General features: G+C 41.1%; 1 protein-coding gene across 3 annotated transcripts in view; it reads left to right on the top strand.

Moving 5' to 3' along the window:
- The window catches only part of LOC125450708 (phospholipid-transporting ATPase ABCA1-like), a 159,116-nt gene extending 145,207 nt beyond the window's left edge, over positions 1 to 13,909 (top strand). For 2 of the 3 annotated variants that reach the window (XM_059644425.1, XM_059644433.1), the window contains exons 43-46: positions 3,605 to 3,708; positions 5,853 to 5,945; positions 7,780 to 8,023; positions 8,449 to 13,909. In XM_059644425.1, coding sequence (XP_059500408.1) covers positions 3,605 to 3,708; positions 5,853 to 5,945; positions 7,780 to 8,023; positions 8,449 to 8,589 — 582 coding nt within the window. In that variant the 3' untranslated portion in view covers positions 8,590 to 13,909. The remainder of the gene's footprint in view (positions 1 to 3,604; positions 3,709 to 5,852; positions 5,946 to 7,779; positions 8,024 to 8,448) is intronic. The other variant, XM_059644422.1, reaches the window with a different exon arrangement.
- The last annotated feature ends 5,596 nt before the right edge of the window (positions 13,910 to 19,505 follow it).

Raw genomic sequence — 19,505 nt, 5'->3', positions numbered from 1 at the left:
AAAGAGGAGTATGGCAAGAAAAAGAAAACACACTGTACGTCATTGTTAATAAAAGCAAGTGTGGTAGAGTCACCGGGCCTCTTGTGCAATCAAATAAATCATTCCATCAAAGTGGCATGATAGACCAAATGGTCTCCTCATTCCACATTTTATCCTTGTACTTTATTGTGTAAGTGAGGTTGGTGTTTAATGTGATGTGTGCCAGTGTTTTCTGGCTTTTGTAGGCAGGTGAATTTGTGCATCAATTCTTCTATTACTCTGCCATTACTGAAACACAAGCAGCAGATCCATTCGGAAAGGAATTCTGCCATCATCACCTGATTTGGCCTACTTGTGACTCAGGTTGAATTTTAAATGCCCACTGAAATCACCTAGCAACTTGTGTATCTATAAATGCCAAAAGGAAAGGGAAAGAAACTGGATAAATCACTGGAAATGATCAGGACAAACCCAGTCCTGCAAAGTCCTCCTTATTAACATTTGGGAGCTGGTGCTAAAATCGGGAGATATTGCCAAAATTGTCTCACGGACTAGTAGAGCAACAGCCTGACATAGTCATACCTGTTAATGTCTCAGATAACATCATCACCATCTCTGAGTATATCCTGTCCTGCTGACAGGACAGACCCAGCAGAGGTGACAACATAGTGGTATACAGTCCGGAGCTGCCCTAGGAGTCCTCAGTTTGACTGTGGATACTATGAAGTCTCATGGCACCAGGTCAAGTATGAGCAAGCAAATCTCCTGCTAAATACCACATACCTGCCCTCAATCCCACACTTCAGCTTATGAATCACTACTCCTCCATGTTGAACAACTCATGGAGGAAGCACTGAGAGGGTCAAGGGACAGAAAATATCTTGGTGGGAATTTGAATATCCACAGCAAAGAGTGGCTTAGAACAACTAGTACTTGTTAAGTCCTAAAGAACATAGCTGCTAAACTGGGTCTATGGCAGGTGGTGAGGTACCAATAAGAGTGAAAAACACACTTTGCTTTAATTTGTTCAGACTGCCTGCCACAGGTGAATCTGTCCTGACAGTATTGGTAAGAGTGGCCAACATACAGTTTTTACGGAGATGAAAATTCCACCTTTACATTTGAGAAATACTTGCATTATGTTGTATGGCCTTGCCACTGTGCCAAATGGGATAGAATTCAAACAGATCCATCAGCTCAAGTCTGGGAATCCATAAGGCTCTGTGGTCCATCAGCAGCTGCAGAATTGTCTTCAAACACAATCAGTAACCTCATGGCCCAGCACATCCCCCACTGTACCATTACAATCACCATCAAGCTAGAGGATCAAACCTGGTTCAATGAAGGGTACAGGAAAGCATTCCAGGGGCAGCAGCAGGTATACCTAAATATGAGGTATTAACCTGGCAAGGCGACAGCACAGAACTACTTGCATGCCATTCAGCATAGCAGAATATAATAGAGCTGATGGTTGCACAACCAAGGGTTTTTGTCTAAGCTCTTCATTCCTGCTGCATCCAGATATGAATAGTGGTGGACATTAAGCAACTCACTGCAGGTCAAAGCTTTGCATATAGCCCCATCATCAGTGAAGGGGAAGCCCAACAGATCAGCCTTATTATATTTTGTACTGATGTATTTGCAACGATCTTCAGCCAGACGTGCTGAGTGGATGATCCATGTTAGCCTTTTAGAGGTCCCCAACATCACAGATTCCTGTTTTCAGCCTTTTCAATTCACTACATGTGATATCAAGAAATGGCTGGAGAGACTAGGTACTGCAAAAGCTGTAGACCCAGACAGCATTCCAGCATTGTACTGAAAGCTTGTGCCAGAATTTGCCACATCGAAACCAAATTTTTCCAGTATAGCTGATATCTGTGCAACAATCTGGAAAATTTACCAATACATCCTGCATTCAAAAATTGACAAATCCAACCCAGCCAGTTACCAACCTATCAGTCTCCTCTTGAAGATGAGGAAATGATGGAAGGACTCCTCAGTGACTCACAGTTTGGGTTCCACCAGCTCTTGACCTCTTTACAGCTTTGGTTCGAACGTGGTCAAAACAGCTGAACTCCAGAGGTAGGGTGAGTGTGACAGTCCTTCACATCAAGGCAGCATTTGACTGAGTGTGGCATCAAGGAGCCCCAGCTAAATTGGAGTCAATGGGAAATATCCTTCCTGGTGGGCATCATATCTGGCACATAGGAAGATGGTTGTGATTGTTGGAGGTCAGCCACCTCAGCTCCAGGATATCTCTGCAAGTGTTCCTCAGGCTAGTGTCCTCAAGCCACCTCTTTCATCAATGATCTTGACTGCATTATAAGATCAGAAGTGGGGATGTTCGCCAAAGATTGCACAATGTTCAGCACCATTCGCAACTCCTCTTATACTGAAGCAATTTGTGCACAAATGTAGAATGACCTAGATAATATTTGGCCTTCAGCTGACACATAGCAGGTAATATTCACAAGTGCCAGGCATTGGATGTCACCAAAAAGAGAGAATCTTACTATCATCCATTGACACTCAACGGCATTAACATCACTGAATCCTCAACTAATATCCTAGGGAAGCTACCAATGCCCAGAAACTGAACTGGACTAACCAATTAAATACAGTAACTACTAAAGCAGTCTGAGACTAGAAATTCTGTGATAGGTAACTCACCTACTGACTCCCCAAATCCCATGTCACTCCCCATCTTCTACAAGTCACAAGTCAGGAGTGTTATTGGTTAATTCACACTTTTCCTGGATGTGTGCATCTCCACTAACAATCAGGATGCTTGACACCATCCAGAAAAGTGGCAATCTATCTGATTGGCACGCTACCCACAGCCAGTCACTCCAATACAGACGTTCGGTAGTGTAGTGTGTACCATCTACAAGATGCACTGCTGAAATTCACAAAGCGACCTTAGATAAGACCTCCCCAACCCACGGCTACAAATATCTAGAAGGCCAAGGACAGCAGGTACATGGGAACACCCTTTTCTCCAAGTTCCCCTGCAAGTCACTCACCATTCTAAGTTGGAAATTTATCGCCTTCCTTCAGTGTTGTAAGTCAAAATCCTAGAATTCTCTCTCCATCAGAATTCTGGACTACATCACGTAGACCACAGTGTTTCAAGAAGACAGCTCAACAGCATCTTCTCATGGGTCATTAGGGACGAGCAATAAATGCTGGCCTACCTAGCATTCCTCTTCGACTGAAGAAGTCATATCGGGCCTAAAACATTAACCCTGTTTTTATTCCATAAATGCTGCCAGACCTTCTGAGTTTCCTAGCACTTTCTGCTTTTTATTATCTACCATCCTTACACTGCCTGTGGCTGATTGTGTCTTTAGACACAAAGCAGTATGGATAACTTTAACTAAGCTGTTAAATTGTCTAACAAACCACTCTTAGAAATAAAAGTGTACTGTGCTCTTGACATGGGCACCAATTGTCACATATATTTGATTTTCTGAAATCAGCATCTCATGCATTTTAAGTATTTGTAGCCGTCAGTGAATTATTATTTTGCTGAATATCCTCAGTCAATATCCAATTTAAGATAACAAATGCTTTGTTCACTGTTTTAAATAGTATGCCTTTTGTTTTCAAAAACTATATTCAGGATGAACCCACAACAGGAATGGACCCAAAGGCTCGGAGATTTCTGTGGAACACAATTCTTAGTATTGTAAAAGAAGGGAGATCAGTGGTCTTGACATCACATAGGTAGGTGCATGGAAAATGCGAGAGGTTTTGTCTAGCCTGTGAACTCGTTTTGGTAGAAATGTTTGTCTTATGTCCTGGTTACACCGATGTGCAACCCCTGTTCTTGCAGTGGACACTTTGGCATCAATCCATGGCTGTCCATTGTATCCTCATGGCCAAGTTCCAGGAGATAATGGGCAATGAAGAGCGGGCAGAGAGTAAAATTGCATATTTGGGGAGGATGCCAGACCATGAAGGTGATAGACACTATGAAATTTTGTTTCACACTCACTTTTTTTTTCAATAACTGAATGTGGCACTGTCTAATTGGATTCTGTTTGCAGTGTTATGTATAAATATTATTACCCAGAATGAAACAATTAAGGATATGCATTCACAGTCCTGTTGCAAAGAAATACATGAGTTTCCAGTCATAAAAAGTCACATCTTACAAGGCAGTGATGCAATAAAAACATTGTTTTATATGTGCCAATCTCTCCACTCAAAGTCTGGAGCATTGAGACTTGTAGAACTTCAGTCTTTTTTTTTCAGATACTTTCTCAAGGTTTATCATTGATACTGATGCCAGCAGGAGAAATATTTTAATGCAGGAAGGACCAAATTTATTGCTTTGTAAAGCAGAGACTAGAATTTATGTCAGGGAAATAGGGAATATTCAGAATGGTGAAGAAATGCTTGAATGAGATGCTTGAACTTGCCAAAATAATCTGCTAAGTAGAGTTTGTTGTAACTGGCAGACATGGTAATGGCTAATGGTTAGTACCATTGGTATAATCTCCTGTTTACAGCCCAGAAAAGGCCATTTGGCCCAACTAATCTACGCTGGTGTTATATACTCTACAAAGGCCTCCTCCCATGTTAATTCTTTTAATCTATGAGCATATCTTCCAGTTCTATTCTCCCTCATGTTTGTCCATCTTTCTCTTGAATGCTCAGCCTGCACACAGGCTCAGTGAAGTTGTGCCAGTGATTGGATTTCTAGTTATTTCCCATTATCGTAGTATTAATTTTAGTAAAAATACTGAAAAAACAATACAATAAATAGAACCACTCTCAGACACTGTAAATATTCAGAATGAAACACTGCCTTTTAATTATGATAATGAAGTGGTGTTGATTCAGAGCAAACACTATAGAGCACTTCTGATTGATTATAAATCTGCATTTTACTTTCTAATGTTCAATTCTTCAACAGTGTTGAATTCTTCTCCTGGGAGTGGGTGGGTAGGTTATTTACTAACAAAGTGGCTCAATAAACAGCTACAATATTTGCCGTTTCCCCATTACTTTGTGGGTTTCTTTGAGACCCATGTTGGGTGTACTAAATGGGTTTGATTTAATTGAAAGTACACCACTCAGAAACATCAGCTATGTAGATATTAACCCCCTTGTCCTTTTACAAATTGCCCTGCAAAATTTAGCTTTCACGTGAGTATATAAAGAAATGCAGGCCTGGTTAGCTCAGTTGGCCAGATGAGTAGCATGTGGATCAGATAGCAATAAGAAGGATCAATCCCGTTCTAGTTGAGGTAATCTCTGGTCCTGCCTCCTCGTCCTACCCATGGTAAAAATAATGTCACTGAGGTGGTTTGGAAAACAATTACTGAGATGAAGATACAGTAATGTGTGTTGACATTTTTATGTGTGCATACAATGCATAAAAGACATTACACAAACATATTGACATAAACATTTGTAATTTTAATCTGTCCATCATTGGGGACTGTGCCATCTTACCTGTCTTCTGTCTTTTAAGATGCTTCTTAAAACTCTGCCAACCTTGAACCAAGTTTTTGATAGTCTGCCCAAATATCTCCTTATATTGGTCAGTGTCAATTTTCTCTTCATAGTACTCCAGTAAAAGACTTTAAGATGTATTGTTCTGTTAATTTTTTTTTATACAAACACAACTTGTTTCTTTATATCCAAAGATACTGTCTAGCCGAATTAGGTCTCTAGCAGATAGATGGAAACCTTCAGCAGGCATCAGATTGGGTGCCAATCTTTGTCATTCATAAATTCACTTCCGAACTTCCTTTACAAAACTTTGAAAATAATTAAAACGATAGCCTGGTACAAAATCAAGAATCAGATTAGTTCTGAGGGAGAAAAACTTGTGACCTTTAGTGTCTGTTCCCTTACAGCATGGAAGAATGTGAAGCTCTGTGCACTCGAATGGCCATAATGGTAAATGGCAAATTTCGATGTCTGGGCAGTGTGCAGCACCTCAAAAACAGGTAAGAGTACACAGAAGCAACCCATGCCTACTAGCCGTGAAGCTGTCTACGTCTCAGAGAGGGAACTCTTTCTCCTGCTGATGTTTATCCAAAGTGCCACTTGTCTCTCAGTTGGGAAGGGTGGCTTATCAGAGTATGGGAAATGTGATGTGTAAGCAGGAAACACTGTAAATGCTCATCAGGTTAGACAGCACCTTTTGAGAGGAAAACAGACTTTCAGGTGTAAGACTTTTCATCAGACTGATTGTATTAGAAAACAAACGTAACTTAATGTTTCTAAAAAGTAGAATTATAGACAGTAAATTTTATGGTCTCCTGCCATTGTATTTGAAGGTAGGGGAACAGGGAGTCTTGTAAAATAAAATGGTTGACCTGCCAACCCTTTGCCCAATCACTCCCAATCTGTCTACCATGTTAAGGCTGGTGGGCTCTGCTTCTGCGGCTGATTTTGGGTAAAGAGGTGGGTTGGGGTTCCTTGTGTTCATTAAGAACAACAACACTCACCAAAGATCAAATCCCAACTTTACCTCTGCCCTATGTCCATGCTGGGCTCTGCCAGACCGGCCTGACCAAAATCCCGACACTTACCTTAAGTCTGGCATCCATTGTTTTATTGTGGATTTTGTGCAGTTTCAGCATGGCCACTGGGTGATTCTGGCACTGCTGAGACAACAATTAATCAGATTGATTGGCGGTTAGCTTTCTCCGGTGGGACTTCCTCCAATCCACAGGCCAAAGTCCAAAATCTGATCCAATGTAGACACACCATTGTCTTGGGGCAGCCAGGTTCCTGGCCATTGTTGTATCAGCAATCAGGGTGAGGGTCATGTGGGCATACTTTGATCTACGCTAAATCTCAACTTCTGGAGTGTTGGAATTTAATTTATTAAGCACCTTAACAACAACAGCTCATGAAATGTTTTCAGTTAGACTCAGCTCTGACCTGAAAAACTCACTGATTTCATTTCCAGGTCTCCTAATAAGGAACATTTATGTGGAGATGCCTTAAAATGATAACAGGAAAAATAGAACCACTTTTCAGTGTGAAATGTCGTTGCCTCTACATACAGTCAAATGTTTTTCTTGTAACATGGTTTATTCAATATAGTGAAATAGATGGTTCCCAAAAAAATGGAATCAACAAGTTGCCCTAGAAGATGTATCAGAAGCATTATTACATGAGATGTGCAAGATGGCAGCAGAATAGGGCTCCTGAGCTGGAGTTCGTCTGCTCCGTCCATTTCTTTTCTTCTTTTTGCCTCCCTTCATTTTTGTTTTCCTTTCTACTTACCTGCTGTCTTCAGACAGCTTTGGTGGCAGGTTGAACCAACATGGATATGAGGTGAAGCTCAGCATGGCCTTTGTACATTTTTCACTGTACTCATGTAAGCCTGTACTTCTGATGAAGATTTTCCATCCAAGAAAATGTAAGTGTTCCTGGAAGTGGTGAGGTGCTGCAAAATTCATTAAAAAAGTACCATCATACTGCAACATGGTGGTAATAGGATTTTGAGACTGGAAGATTAAAATGTAAAATCAGTGTCAGATATAGCAATGATAGAAAGCAGAGTGAAGATCTTTCTCTTCCCTGCCCTAACAATGGGCCTTGCCTCAGACCACAGTAGCATCCCAGGTTCTTAGGTCTAGGCTGTAACCCAGGGCACTGTCTCATGATATTGTTTTAATGGGAGTCACCATTTGTGCATAGGCTTCAGACAGGGAGCATTCACAAAAATGTGTTCAAATGGTAAATCATAAAGATAGTTGTGCAAATTGGACTGATGTACTCTATTGTAATCAATGCATTAAAAACAGTTTATTTTTATTTCGGCAGATTTGGAGATGGGTATACGATAATTGTGAGGATAGCTGGTCCAAACCCAGACCTGAGCCCCGTGGAGCAGTTTTTTAAGCGGGCTTTTCCTGGCAGCATTCTCAAGGAGAAGCACCGCAACATGCTGCAGTATCAGCTGCCATCCTATCAATCCTCCTTATCAAGGATCTTCAGTATTCTCTCCAGCAACAAGGAGAAGCTTCAAATTGAAGACTACTCTGTTTCACAAACCACACTAGACCAAGTAAGTGACTGGTTCATTAAACCTTAAGGCAATTCCCGATGTATATTGGTGGGCAGGGATTAAAATTATATTTAAAATTCTCACCCTTGTTTTCACTTGCCTCTGCCTGTCTACCTCTGTATCTTCCTGTAGCCTCAAACTCTTTGAGATATCGCTGCTTCTCTTGACCACCTCCGATTTACTCATGTCACCATTAGTGGCTATGCTGTTGCTGTCTAGGTCCTAAACTCTAGAAGACCTTTGCCCTCTTTAAAACCTACCTCTTTGACCAAGATACTGGTCATCTCCTGTAAAGTCTCCTTGCATATCTTGGTATCATACTTTTAGTGTGGTCCTGTAAAGTACCTTTCTGGATATTTTTATTATATTGAAGGAACTCTACTGTTGCCTCTGTTCTCCAGCATTCATTATATATTTGTTTGCAGGTTTTTGTAAATTTTGCCAAGGACCAAAGTGATGATGACCTCTCGAAGGACACGTCAGTTCATAGAAATGAAACTGTCTTAGATGTTGCACTCCTGAATACATTTTTACATGACAACAGTGTGAAGGAAAGCTGTGTGTGAGTTGACAAACTGAACTTCAGACTGAAAAGCAGCTTTGCTTCGTTCAGAATGGAAACTTCTCGAGGAGAAGGAAGAGAAAAACTGGACACTCTACTCATGCCATTCAATGCAATCCAATGCAACAATTCCATTATCTGGTGACAAAGTGGTGCCTCTGTTGGTTGCGGATTAGTATTAGAGGTTAAGTGTAAAACTTGAATATAGTTGGTATTTCAACATGACTTGTGAAACTCTAGGGCTCTATTCAATTACCATAAGTTATCATTTAACATTAGCGATGTGACAATCGTGCAGTTATTGATTAGCCATGGCCAGTAATTGAGTTAAGAAATCAATAACTGATAAATATATGTGTGTCAACACACTGTCCTGACTTACGTTGTGTTTGAAATATCTATCACATCTATCACATTCTGGTGCTTTCAGAATATATAACCAAAGTCTGGGCACATTTAATAATTACTGTGTGTGACTTCATAATTTTTGAAAAAAAATTAATAAAGTAACATATTTATTTACTGATTGCAGGTGTAACCGGCTTAAAAAGGAAGTGTTTACATAAGTATTGTACCCCAACTTATAAAGTGAATCTCTACATTTTCATCGGCGCTAGAGTTTTCTAATAGTCATGTTTAAAGCTCTATTTTGGCCGTTTCATTCCAAGCACTTTATACAGATGGTTCTGGAACATGCATTTTTTTTATTTTTAAACTGAAATATCAATTATCATTATTAAAGCTAACAAAAATAATTGATAAAGCTTGATGACTAAAGGCTTGACATGTAAAAATTGGTCATTTTTCCTACAAAAATGTTGCGATACCAAAAAAAACAATGTTTTTGTGACAACATGATTGCGTAAATGCATTTGTATATTGTTTTAAGTTTCTCATGTGTTTGTTGTGTCAATAACCCCATTTCAGACACAACACACCAATCTATCTTCCTCACTCTCCAGAAAGGGATGCAGTTGTCTTTTGAACTCATTGATAAAGTTGTTATCATGTGTTTACCTGTTAAATTATTCTTCAAGGAGGAACCAATTTTAAAAAGCATGCTTCAGTTATTTAGGAATTTGTTCAAATCTCAAGCACAACAGTGTTTAGGGTATTGCAACTCTAAAAGGATATATTGGCCTTGGAGAGTCTGGATACTACAGAGTTGAGAACTAGAGGACATTGTTTCAAGATGAATGGTGAAATGGAATTAAAGAAGGTATAAAGAAAATACTTTTTTGTTTTCACATAGTAAGTGGAATGCACTATCCAAAACCATGGTGTAGGCAGATTTAATCATAACTTTCAAATGGAAATTGACTAATTTAAAAAAACTTGCAGGCAATGGGGGAAAGGCAGAAGATTGGAATGTGCCAAGTTTCACATATAGAGAGCTGACACAGTTACTGTGGATCAGTTGGTGTCCTTCTGTGCTATTTGCCTGCTATAACTTCGACTTTAAAAGATTGTTATAGTCTGCATAAATGTGGCTTAGGACAAAGCCCTCTGCCTGCAGAAACAAGGACAAGGGACCATCAGCTTAAAATAATGTTGAGTCATGAACTATTTTCTTAATCATCTGCCATTTATTCCTAAATGTACTTGCTGCTAAAACTCCTCTCCCAGTTTACTCCAGCTGGCAGTGGCCTTATTTGTTTGTAATTTGCATATTCAAGCTTAGCACATTTGTTACTGACACAAGTCCCTCCCTCAAACTGAATGCCATGCTTTGGTTACTAGCATCCAGCAACTACCTCTCGTTGCAGCAGAAGCACTACACCAGCCCTGCCATCGCTCCTGCATTTGATTGAATTTATAAATTAGTTACTCCAGGTTCTCAGCTGTTGGCAAATTAATGATGTTTTGCTTTGATAAAATAAAGTGCACAAGTGTCAATTTTATCCTTAAATAGCTATTTTCCAAAGGGGAAAAAAGAACACCGGATATCTAAACACAGAATATATTTTACTTTTATTTTAAAAGCTAGAAGTATTCACCAATCCTGCACTCAGGTCATAGTGTGGTTAATGGCATCCCTCCATTGTAGGTCCAAATACAGGTTGGATTCTTGATCTAGGCTTTTTGTCCTTTACCCCTTCACTGCTTGCTCTGGAACTTCTTGCAGTAAAACCTTGTTAAAGCCCCTCTGTCCCCCTTTTGCATTGAATTACTGTTTTGCACTAAATTTCCAGCATTATACTCACTCGGCCTTCATCTCACTTCAGTAAAGTCTCTTGCACGCTGAATGTGTGGTGAGGGAGTCGGCTTTCTTAAATGGATCTGTTCAGATACACACCTTAGTGATAGTTTTAGATTAGATTCCCTACAGTGTGGAAACAGGCCCTTTGGCCCAACAAGTCCACACCGCCTCTTAGAGAATCCCACCCAGACCCATCCCCCTATAAACCACACACCCCTGAACACTATGGGCAATTTAGCATGGCCAATCCACCTAGCCTGCATATCTTTGGACTGTGGGAGGAAACCGGAGCACCTGGAGGAAACCCACACAGGCACGGGGAGAATGTGCAAACTCCACACAGACAGTCGCCCGAGGCTGGAATTGAACCTGGGTCCCTGGTGCTGTGAGGCTGCAGTGCTAACCACCGAGCCACCGTGCCGCCCCTAGTGATCAACACTTCACACAAACAAAGGAATTCAGGTGTTGAATTCTAGCTGCCACAATCCGGCAGCTACTTTCTTTGATCCTCCTTAAGAACTTCTGAAGAAAGAACACTGAACTTGAAATGTTAACTGTTTTCTCTCCCCAGATATTGCCAGACTTGAGTTTCTCCTGCAATTTCTGTTCTTGTTTGTTTCAGATCTCCTGCAGCTGTTTGTTATGTTTCAGCAACTTTCTTCAATTAGACAATTTAAATTACTTACGAATCTGACTTTATCACTAACTCATGGGTACCCGCATGGGCCCAAGCTATGCCTGCCTCTTTGTAGGTTACGTCGAACAGTCCCTCTTCCGCACCTACACAGACCCCAAATCCCACCTCTTCCTCTGTTACATTGATACTGTATCGGCGCCGCCTCTTGCTCCCCAGAGGAGCTCGAACAGTTCATCCACTTCACCAACACCTTCCACCCCAACCTCAAGTTCACCTGGGCCATCTCCAACACATCCCTCACCTTCCTGGACCTCTCAGTCTCCATCTCAGGCAACCAGCTAGAAACTGATGTCCATTTCAAGCCCACTGACTCCCACAGCTACCTAAAATACACCTCCTTCCACCCACCCTCCTGCAAAAATTCCATCCCCTATTCCCAATTCTTCCACCTCTCCTGCATCTGTTCCCAGGATGAGGCATTCCACTCCCGCACATCCCAGATGTCCACGTTTTTCAAGGACTGCAACTTTCCCCCCACAGTGGTCGAGAACCCCTTGACCACGTCTCCCACATTTCCCACAACACATCCCTCACACCCCACCACCGCCCCAAGAGGATCCCGCTCATTCTCACATACCACCCCACCAATCTCTGGATACAACACATCAAACTCCAACACTTCCGCCATCTACAATCCGACCCCACCACCCAAGACATTTTTCCATCCCCACCCTTGTCTGCCTTCCGGAGAGATCACTCTCTCCGTAACTCCCTTGTCCGCTCCACACTCCCCTCCAATCCCACCACACCTGGCATCTTTCCCTGCAACCGCAGGAAGTGCTACACTTACCCCCACACCTCTTCCATCACCCCCATCCCAGGCCCCAAGATGACTTTCCATATTGGGCAGATGTTTACCTGCACATCTACCAATGTGGTATACTGTATCCATTGTACCCGGTGTGGCCTCCTCTACATTGAGGAAACCAAGCGGAGGCTTGGGGACCGCTTTGCCGAATACCTCCGCTCGGTTCGCAATAAACAACTGCACCTCCCAGTCGCGAACCATTTTAACTCCCCTTCCCATTCCTCAGATGACATGTCCATCATGGGCCTCCTGCAGTGCCACAATGATGCCACCCGAAGGTTGCAGGAACAGCAACTCATATTCTGCTTGGGAACCCTGCAGCCCACTGGTATCAATTTGGACTTCACAAGCTTCAAAATCTCCCCTTCCCCCACTGCATCCCAAAACCAGCCCAGCTCGCCCCCTCCCCCCACTGCATCCCAAAACCAGCCCAGCCTGTCTCCGCCTCCCTAACCTGTTCTTCCTCTCACCCATCCCTTCCTCCCACCTCAAGCCGCACCTCCATTTCCTACCTACTAACCTCATCCTGCCTCCTTGACCTGTCCGTCTTCCCTGGACTGACCTATCCCCTCCCTGCCTCCCCACCTATACTCTCCTCTCCACCTATCTTCTTTTCGCTCCATCTTCGTTCCACCTCCCCCTTTCTCCCTATTTATTCCAGAACCCTCTCCCCATCCCCCTCTCTGATGAAGGGTCTAGGCCTGAAACATCAGCTTTTGTGCTCCTGAGATGCTGCTGGGCCTGCTGTGTTCCTCCAGCTCCACACTGGTTTCTCTGACTTCAGTGTCTACAGTTTTTGCTGTCACCAATGGATAGGAGATTTGGAGGTGCCATTTTAGAAATAGGACATTAAACCCTGACAGTAGCTTCCCTCTCTGTTGAACAGAGAAAATCACATTCAAAGAAGAGCAGGGGAAGTCTCAGTATCCTGGCTAATGTTTAGTCCTCAAGTAACATTTCAGACTGAATTAATTGACCAGTCTCTCAGTTGTCCACCGTGTTGCATAATAACACAGGACAGATTTTAAAAATGTGCCTACAATGTCCTGATAGCCAGTATGGAGGTGCTGTTCTGAATTCACGTATTTGTTCAATTGGCCTTTACAGGTTTCTCAGACGTCACGAACACAATCTAACATTCTAAATTATCACCCATACTTTCAAAGCTCTTCATGGCTTCATCTTTCATCTGTTCTATCCTTATAATTTACCAAGACTTCCAAATCTGCACTCCTGCAGATTAGCATCACTGCTCAAATTTGAATTGTAATTAAACTGTTAGGCCCAAAATTATGGAATTCCCTCTCTTAACCTACTTACAGTATCTTATCCATAACCTCAAATTTTGTCTGATAATGCTCTGGGATGTACATTGAGATATTTAATGAAATTAAAGGCACAATATAAAAGCAAGTTGTTGATTATACCTGGATTAAGGAAGACAATGACATTGGTTGATCGCATCTGATGTTGTGTATTTATCAACTTTACTAATGAATACACATATCTTTCCTTTCATACAACACATTCACATTAAAAACCATATCACAGAAGTGTGCTGCAGAATAAATGGATGAAATAACTTTGTGCTAAAAGTGGGGAGTTCTTTCCAGGGGAAGTTCACATTAGGAGATCATGACAATTTTGGATATTCCTCAAAGGTGAAACGATGTTGAGAGAAAATCTCAAAATTGAGAGAAAACATTGATTCTTTGGCACATGCTCCTGAGAGGAAGCATGAGCTCATACATTATTTTTGATGTTGTATAGTAATGGTAGTGACTGTGGCCAATGACGGACAAGGTTCAGTTTTTACTGGATAACACTAGCGCTCTTTAATGGTGTGCAGTGGTGTCACTGGTTGAGTTCTGGAGCTCAACTCTTTGCAGCTGTTAGTTCTTTCAGTTAAGTAAGAATGGATGTCTACTTAGCGAACTGATGGAAGACTGTTCAGGCTCTCTTGGCTGTGATCCAAGTCACAAGTGCCTCAAGTCCTCTGCAGAGTCATTCCATACTAAAAATGTTGCACAATGACTCAACCACATTCAGCAAATTAATGATGGTTGAATACACAAATATCTTATGGGGAACTGTCCTCTGTGTCAATGACCTGCTTTATGTCAATACCACCACTACAGGGACACCTACAAGTGAAACATGAAGATGGTGGATATCTACGTAAATAATTGGGAGGCAGTGACTAGCGGCTATTACAGCTAGAGGCTTACTTTTTGAACCAGTGAGGAAAAATGGGTCAGCTGAAAGAAAAGGGGATTGCGAGTAAATAGAGGCCATAGAATTCTCTATCGTCTCAGCCTGTTGTCTTTATCTGCTGCAAACACAGCAGAGATAGCCATCCTTGGGGGGATCCAGAGCCAAACAAGGTAATACAAGAGTTTCCTACAAGATGCAAACTGCCGTTTCACAAAAGAGAGTACAAAATTGTCAGCCTAGTCAGCCCATTGCAGGCCCCACAGGTGCCTCAACTCGCAGTACGCACCCATCGTCTAATAACCATAAGTTTGGTACCCCATTGTATGTGGGAAATTAATTGTCTCTTAGAATTTTTTCCAATAGTTTCCCTCCCATTTTATTATGGTCACTATAGTCCCCTGGGTTTATCCTTACTTCTCTTCTTGAAAAATAGTATTTCAGCTGTTCTCCAATGCTCTGGCACCTCTCCTGTGTCCAAAAGCATTTGAAAATTGACAATGAGGCCCTTGCAATCTCCTCCCTTTGAACAGCTCATCTGGGCCCAATCATTTGTCTAATTTTAACCATGCTAAAAAAAACCTCTCATTCTCAACTGGTCACTTCTTCAGTAATAATTAGGCCTCTTCCATGATAACTATACCTATATTGTTCTCTGTCGTGAATACAGTGTAAGGTATAATTTAAAACCTCACCTATGTCTTCCAACTCCACCCAGTTTTGTCAGTTGGCTCCCTAATGGGACCCACTCTTTCCCTGGTTATCCGTTAGCCCCTAACATACTTTAAAAATGCCTTTAGATTTTTCTTTATTTACCCACCAAAGATTTCTGATGCCCTCTCTTCATTTTGCAAACTTTAAAAAAAAAACCCCCCTCCTATATTTTCTATACGCCCTTACAGCTTCAGAAGCCCTCGGTTTCTAACTCAAACCTCCCTTTATTTCCTTCTCCAGTCGTGTATACACCATGACATCCAAGTAATGTTTGGTCTCACACTTCACTTTTAAAGGAACATGTTGACCTGACACTTGCACTACTTCTTGAAACATGCACACTGCTCTCATAGAATTCGTAGAGTGTGGAAGTAAGTCATTCAGCCCATCTAGTCCACATCTACCCCATCATTGCATTTCCCATGGCTAATCCACCCAGCCTGCATATCCCTGGACACTATGGGCAATTTAACATGGTGAATCGGCCTAACGTGCACATCTTTGGACTGCGAAAGGAAATCAGAGCACCCAAAGGAAACCCATGCAAACACAGGGAGTACATGCAAAATCCACATAGTCACCTGAGGCTGGAATTAAACGTGATTCCCTAGTGCTGTGAGGCAGCAGTGCTAACCACTGAGCCACTGATGTAGAATTTCCTGCAAGTAGCTGCTCCCAGCCCACTTTGGCCAAATGTAGTGTTTAAAAATAAAATATAGGTCTTTCCCTCATTTACAACTCTTGCTTCTGGTTCGTCTTTGTGCTTTTTCATAACTATCTTAAATCTTGTTGTGTTATGGTTGCCCTCACTGAAATGATACCTATACCAATTGTCTGGCTTTGTTCCCTAAAATTAGGCTCAGCCTGAATGGAAGAAATCACCACTGACTCTCTTTGAAAGCCCTTAATTGTTTAATGACAAATTATCAGTTAAATAACATTTTGGAGAACATTAAAAGATAATCAGAAAAAAAACTTTTCCCAAATCAATAGCTACATATTTTTGTGGCATTATTTCAGAATCTGAAAAATCTTGATGAAGTAATTAACATGGTACTCACAGGCTTAAAATGTAAATGTGAATGTTTGGATGGACAATATTATAAAATATGCAAATACTAAAGGCTTTAACAGTGATGCAATGTTTGCTCTCAATTATGGAATATAGTTTGGGTACCATTTGACATTAACAGTGGAGTTGACCCAAAGTTCAGTCATTAGTTCCGCTGAAAAAGCCCAAGTTCATCATCAGAACAAAATTTAGTATTTTTCCTTTCGGCAGTAAAGTGCACTTTCAGTTGTAACATGAATTGCAATGAGAAAGAAGGGCACATCTCTTCAAACTTAATTACATCCGTCAAGATGTGAGACGTTAGGGTCTGGACTGGAATTGGCCATATCTGGTCCCAGTGCTCTTTAGTTTTGTCTACCCGCAAGATAATGAATAGACTTTCCTGTTAGAAACTTCACCTGGCCTGATCGTGCCAACAAATCTCAAATACTGGAGCAAAAATAGGAACTAGAAGATCAAATTTCATCAGCTGTTGTCATCAGGATGCCAAGTCCAAGCTTACTGTGCTGTTACTGAAAACAATCTGTTTCTACATTGGATTGAGGCTGCAGAGCTAGTGACAGCTTTAGACAATAATTATTACCCAACTTAAACAAGCAAAAACAACTCAGGCATGCATCAAATTTTACTGGTAAACTTCATGGGCCACATTAAAGAGAAAATTTACTTTTCTCAGTTTTGTATTACATCATGATTGTCTGGAGTACTGTGTACATTATTGGTCTCTCTAAGGTTGAACGTAAACGCGTTGGAAGCAGTTTAGGGGAAGAGGAAGAGCCTAAGACGAGGAGATATGCCCAAAAATTAGAGCCAGGAGTTAATTTAAAGAACACTTCTTAAATGTAGGTTGTAGAGGAAGTTTGGAACTAGACTAATACTCCTCTGGAATAGGCAGGTTGAGACGAGGTCAAATAGGCTAGGCTTATATCCAGTGGAGTACAGAACAGCAAGAAGCAACTTGATTAAAACATACAAGATCCTGAGCAGTCCTATCAGGGTGGGTGGAGAAAAAACATTTTCTCTTGAGGGAGAATCCAGAATTAGGGGTCACTGCTAAAATAAAAGCGGACACCCATTTAAGACAGGAATGGGAATTTTTTTTATTTCCCCACACTAGAGGGTCAAGACTCTTTTGTTAACCAAACACATCAGGGGATGTTGGACAAAGATGACAGATATGGAATCAAGTCTCAGGTCATCCATGCTCTTACTGATTTTGTTTATTATAATCTCTCTTCCTGAAAAAGTGGTGGAAGCAGTTTCTTTGAGTATTTCAAGACAGTGATTTTACATAGAAATGGACTCTTTAATCCCCACAGGTTCTTGGTAAGGTCTAGGATTTTTATTTTTAAATTCTTCATGGGATGTAGACGTTTCTGGCCACACTAGCATTTGTTACCCCATCCCGAATTATCCAGAGGCGTTAACAGACAACACATTTGCTGTGGCTCTCAAGGCCAGACCAGCAGATGGACTGATTAGTGAACCTGACAATGCACATTACACTATCACCATTAGGAACATTATTTTATTCCAAATTTAGTTGAATTTTTTTTGAATTGGTGCGTTTGAGTTATAAGGAGAGGATGAATAGGATAGGGCTTTTTTGCCTCGGAAATAGGAGCTGGCAGAATTAACTCATCGCTGTTTATAAAGTCATAAAGATGTAAATAAGGTGAGTAGCAAAGGTCTTTTCCCTAGAGTAGGAGAGTCCAAAACTAGATGGTACAGTTTTAAGGTGTGGGGAAAAATATTTAAAAAAGGGAACTGAGGTGCAACTTTTTCCACACAGAGGGTGGTTCGTCATGTGGAATGAGCTGTCACAGGAAGTGGCAGGTGTAGGTATGATTACTACATTTAACAGACATTTGGATAGGTACATGAATAGGAAAGATTTAGAGGGATATGAGCCAACTACAGGCAAATGGGACTAATTAAGTTTGGGAAATCTATTCAGCATGGACTAGTTGGACCGAAGGGTCAGTTTCGTGCTGTGTGACTTTAATTCAAATTTCCCCATCTGTCATGGTGGGATTTGAATCCAAGTTCCCAGAAACATTAACCTATACTATGGAGTACTTGCCTCATGACACTGCCCTTATGTCACCAGCTCTGCTAACTAGGTATGTGAAGTAATCAGATCAGCTATCTTATTGAATTGCAGAGCAGTATCAACACCTACTTCATGTCATTGCATATATCCAATACTCAATTATGTATTTTGGGTCCAATGACCTTTCTTCACAACCCCTTGCCATGAAGAAGCGTCACTGGACCTGAAACATTAACTCTCCTTTCTCCCCGCACACAGTGCTGAGGATCTGCAGCAATTTCTGTTTTTGTTCAGATTTCCAACATGCACGGTTCTTTGCTTTTGGTGCTTTTCCACAGGTTTTCTTCTGCTTAGGTTTTTTTCTAAATTTCTACACCCCCATCTCCCCTCAAATAAAATCTTCAACCTGCAAGTATTTGTAAGCTTGCTGAGGTCAGTATTGCCATCAGATTAGGAACACTGATCCAACAAATTATCAAGAACATCTACCAATATTTATGAAGTAACATTATGCCTAAAAGGGAACAATTTCTACAACATTCTATGTTGTACAATTTACTTATGATAGCATTGTGTGATTTAGCACCCTAGGTCGTGACCAGAACTAAGTGATTAGATGATTTGTTCATTAATCAGGCCCAGAGATACCAGGGCATGACTCTGAGTATCCATCTTTGTCCCAATGCCTTTGGTTAACAACAGAAAACTACTAATTTCTTTCAACTAGCTACTGACCTAGAATCAACTGCAGAATTTGCAGTAGAGAGTTCCAAGTCCTTGCTGCAATTTGCATGTGGAAATGTTCCTAATTTCACTCCTTAAAAAGGGTACAGTTCTAATATTCAGGTGCAATCCCTAGTCCTTGGCTTCCAAACTCATGTAAATAGGGTAGAAAGAAACTTTCTACACTTTTGTTGTCTTGGAAACTGAAATCCAAATCATGTGTTATGTTTCCAAATCCCATGAAATGCAACAATAATCATGTATTATTGCTTCTTATGATTAAACCTAGGTATCCATTCTAAATTCATGTAAAATGCCAACCACATACATGTTGTGCAATACTAGGCTTCAACACGTGCTATTGTTACTCATACAGCCATTTTCAAATTAATTGTTATCATTATTAGTTTAAATGACTTTTACCAACAGTTAATCTATTAGT

Source organism: Stegostoma tigrinum, chromosome 3 (genome assembly GCF_030684315.1).
Source record: "Stegostoma tigrinum isolate sSteTig4 chromosome 3, sSteTig4.hap1, whole genome shotgun sequence".
Classification (NCBI taxonomy): Eukaryota; Metazoa; Chordata; class Chondrichthyes; order Orectolobiformes; family Stegostomatidae; genus Stegostoma; species Stegostoma tigrinum.
Note: the sequence above shows the minus strand (reverse complement) of the source record. Positions and strands in the feature narration are given on the sequence as shown.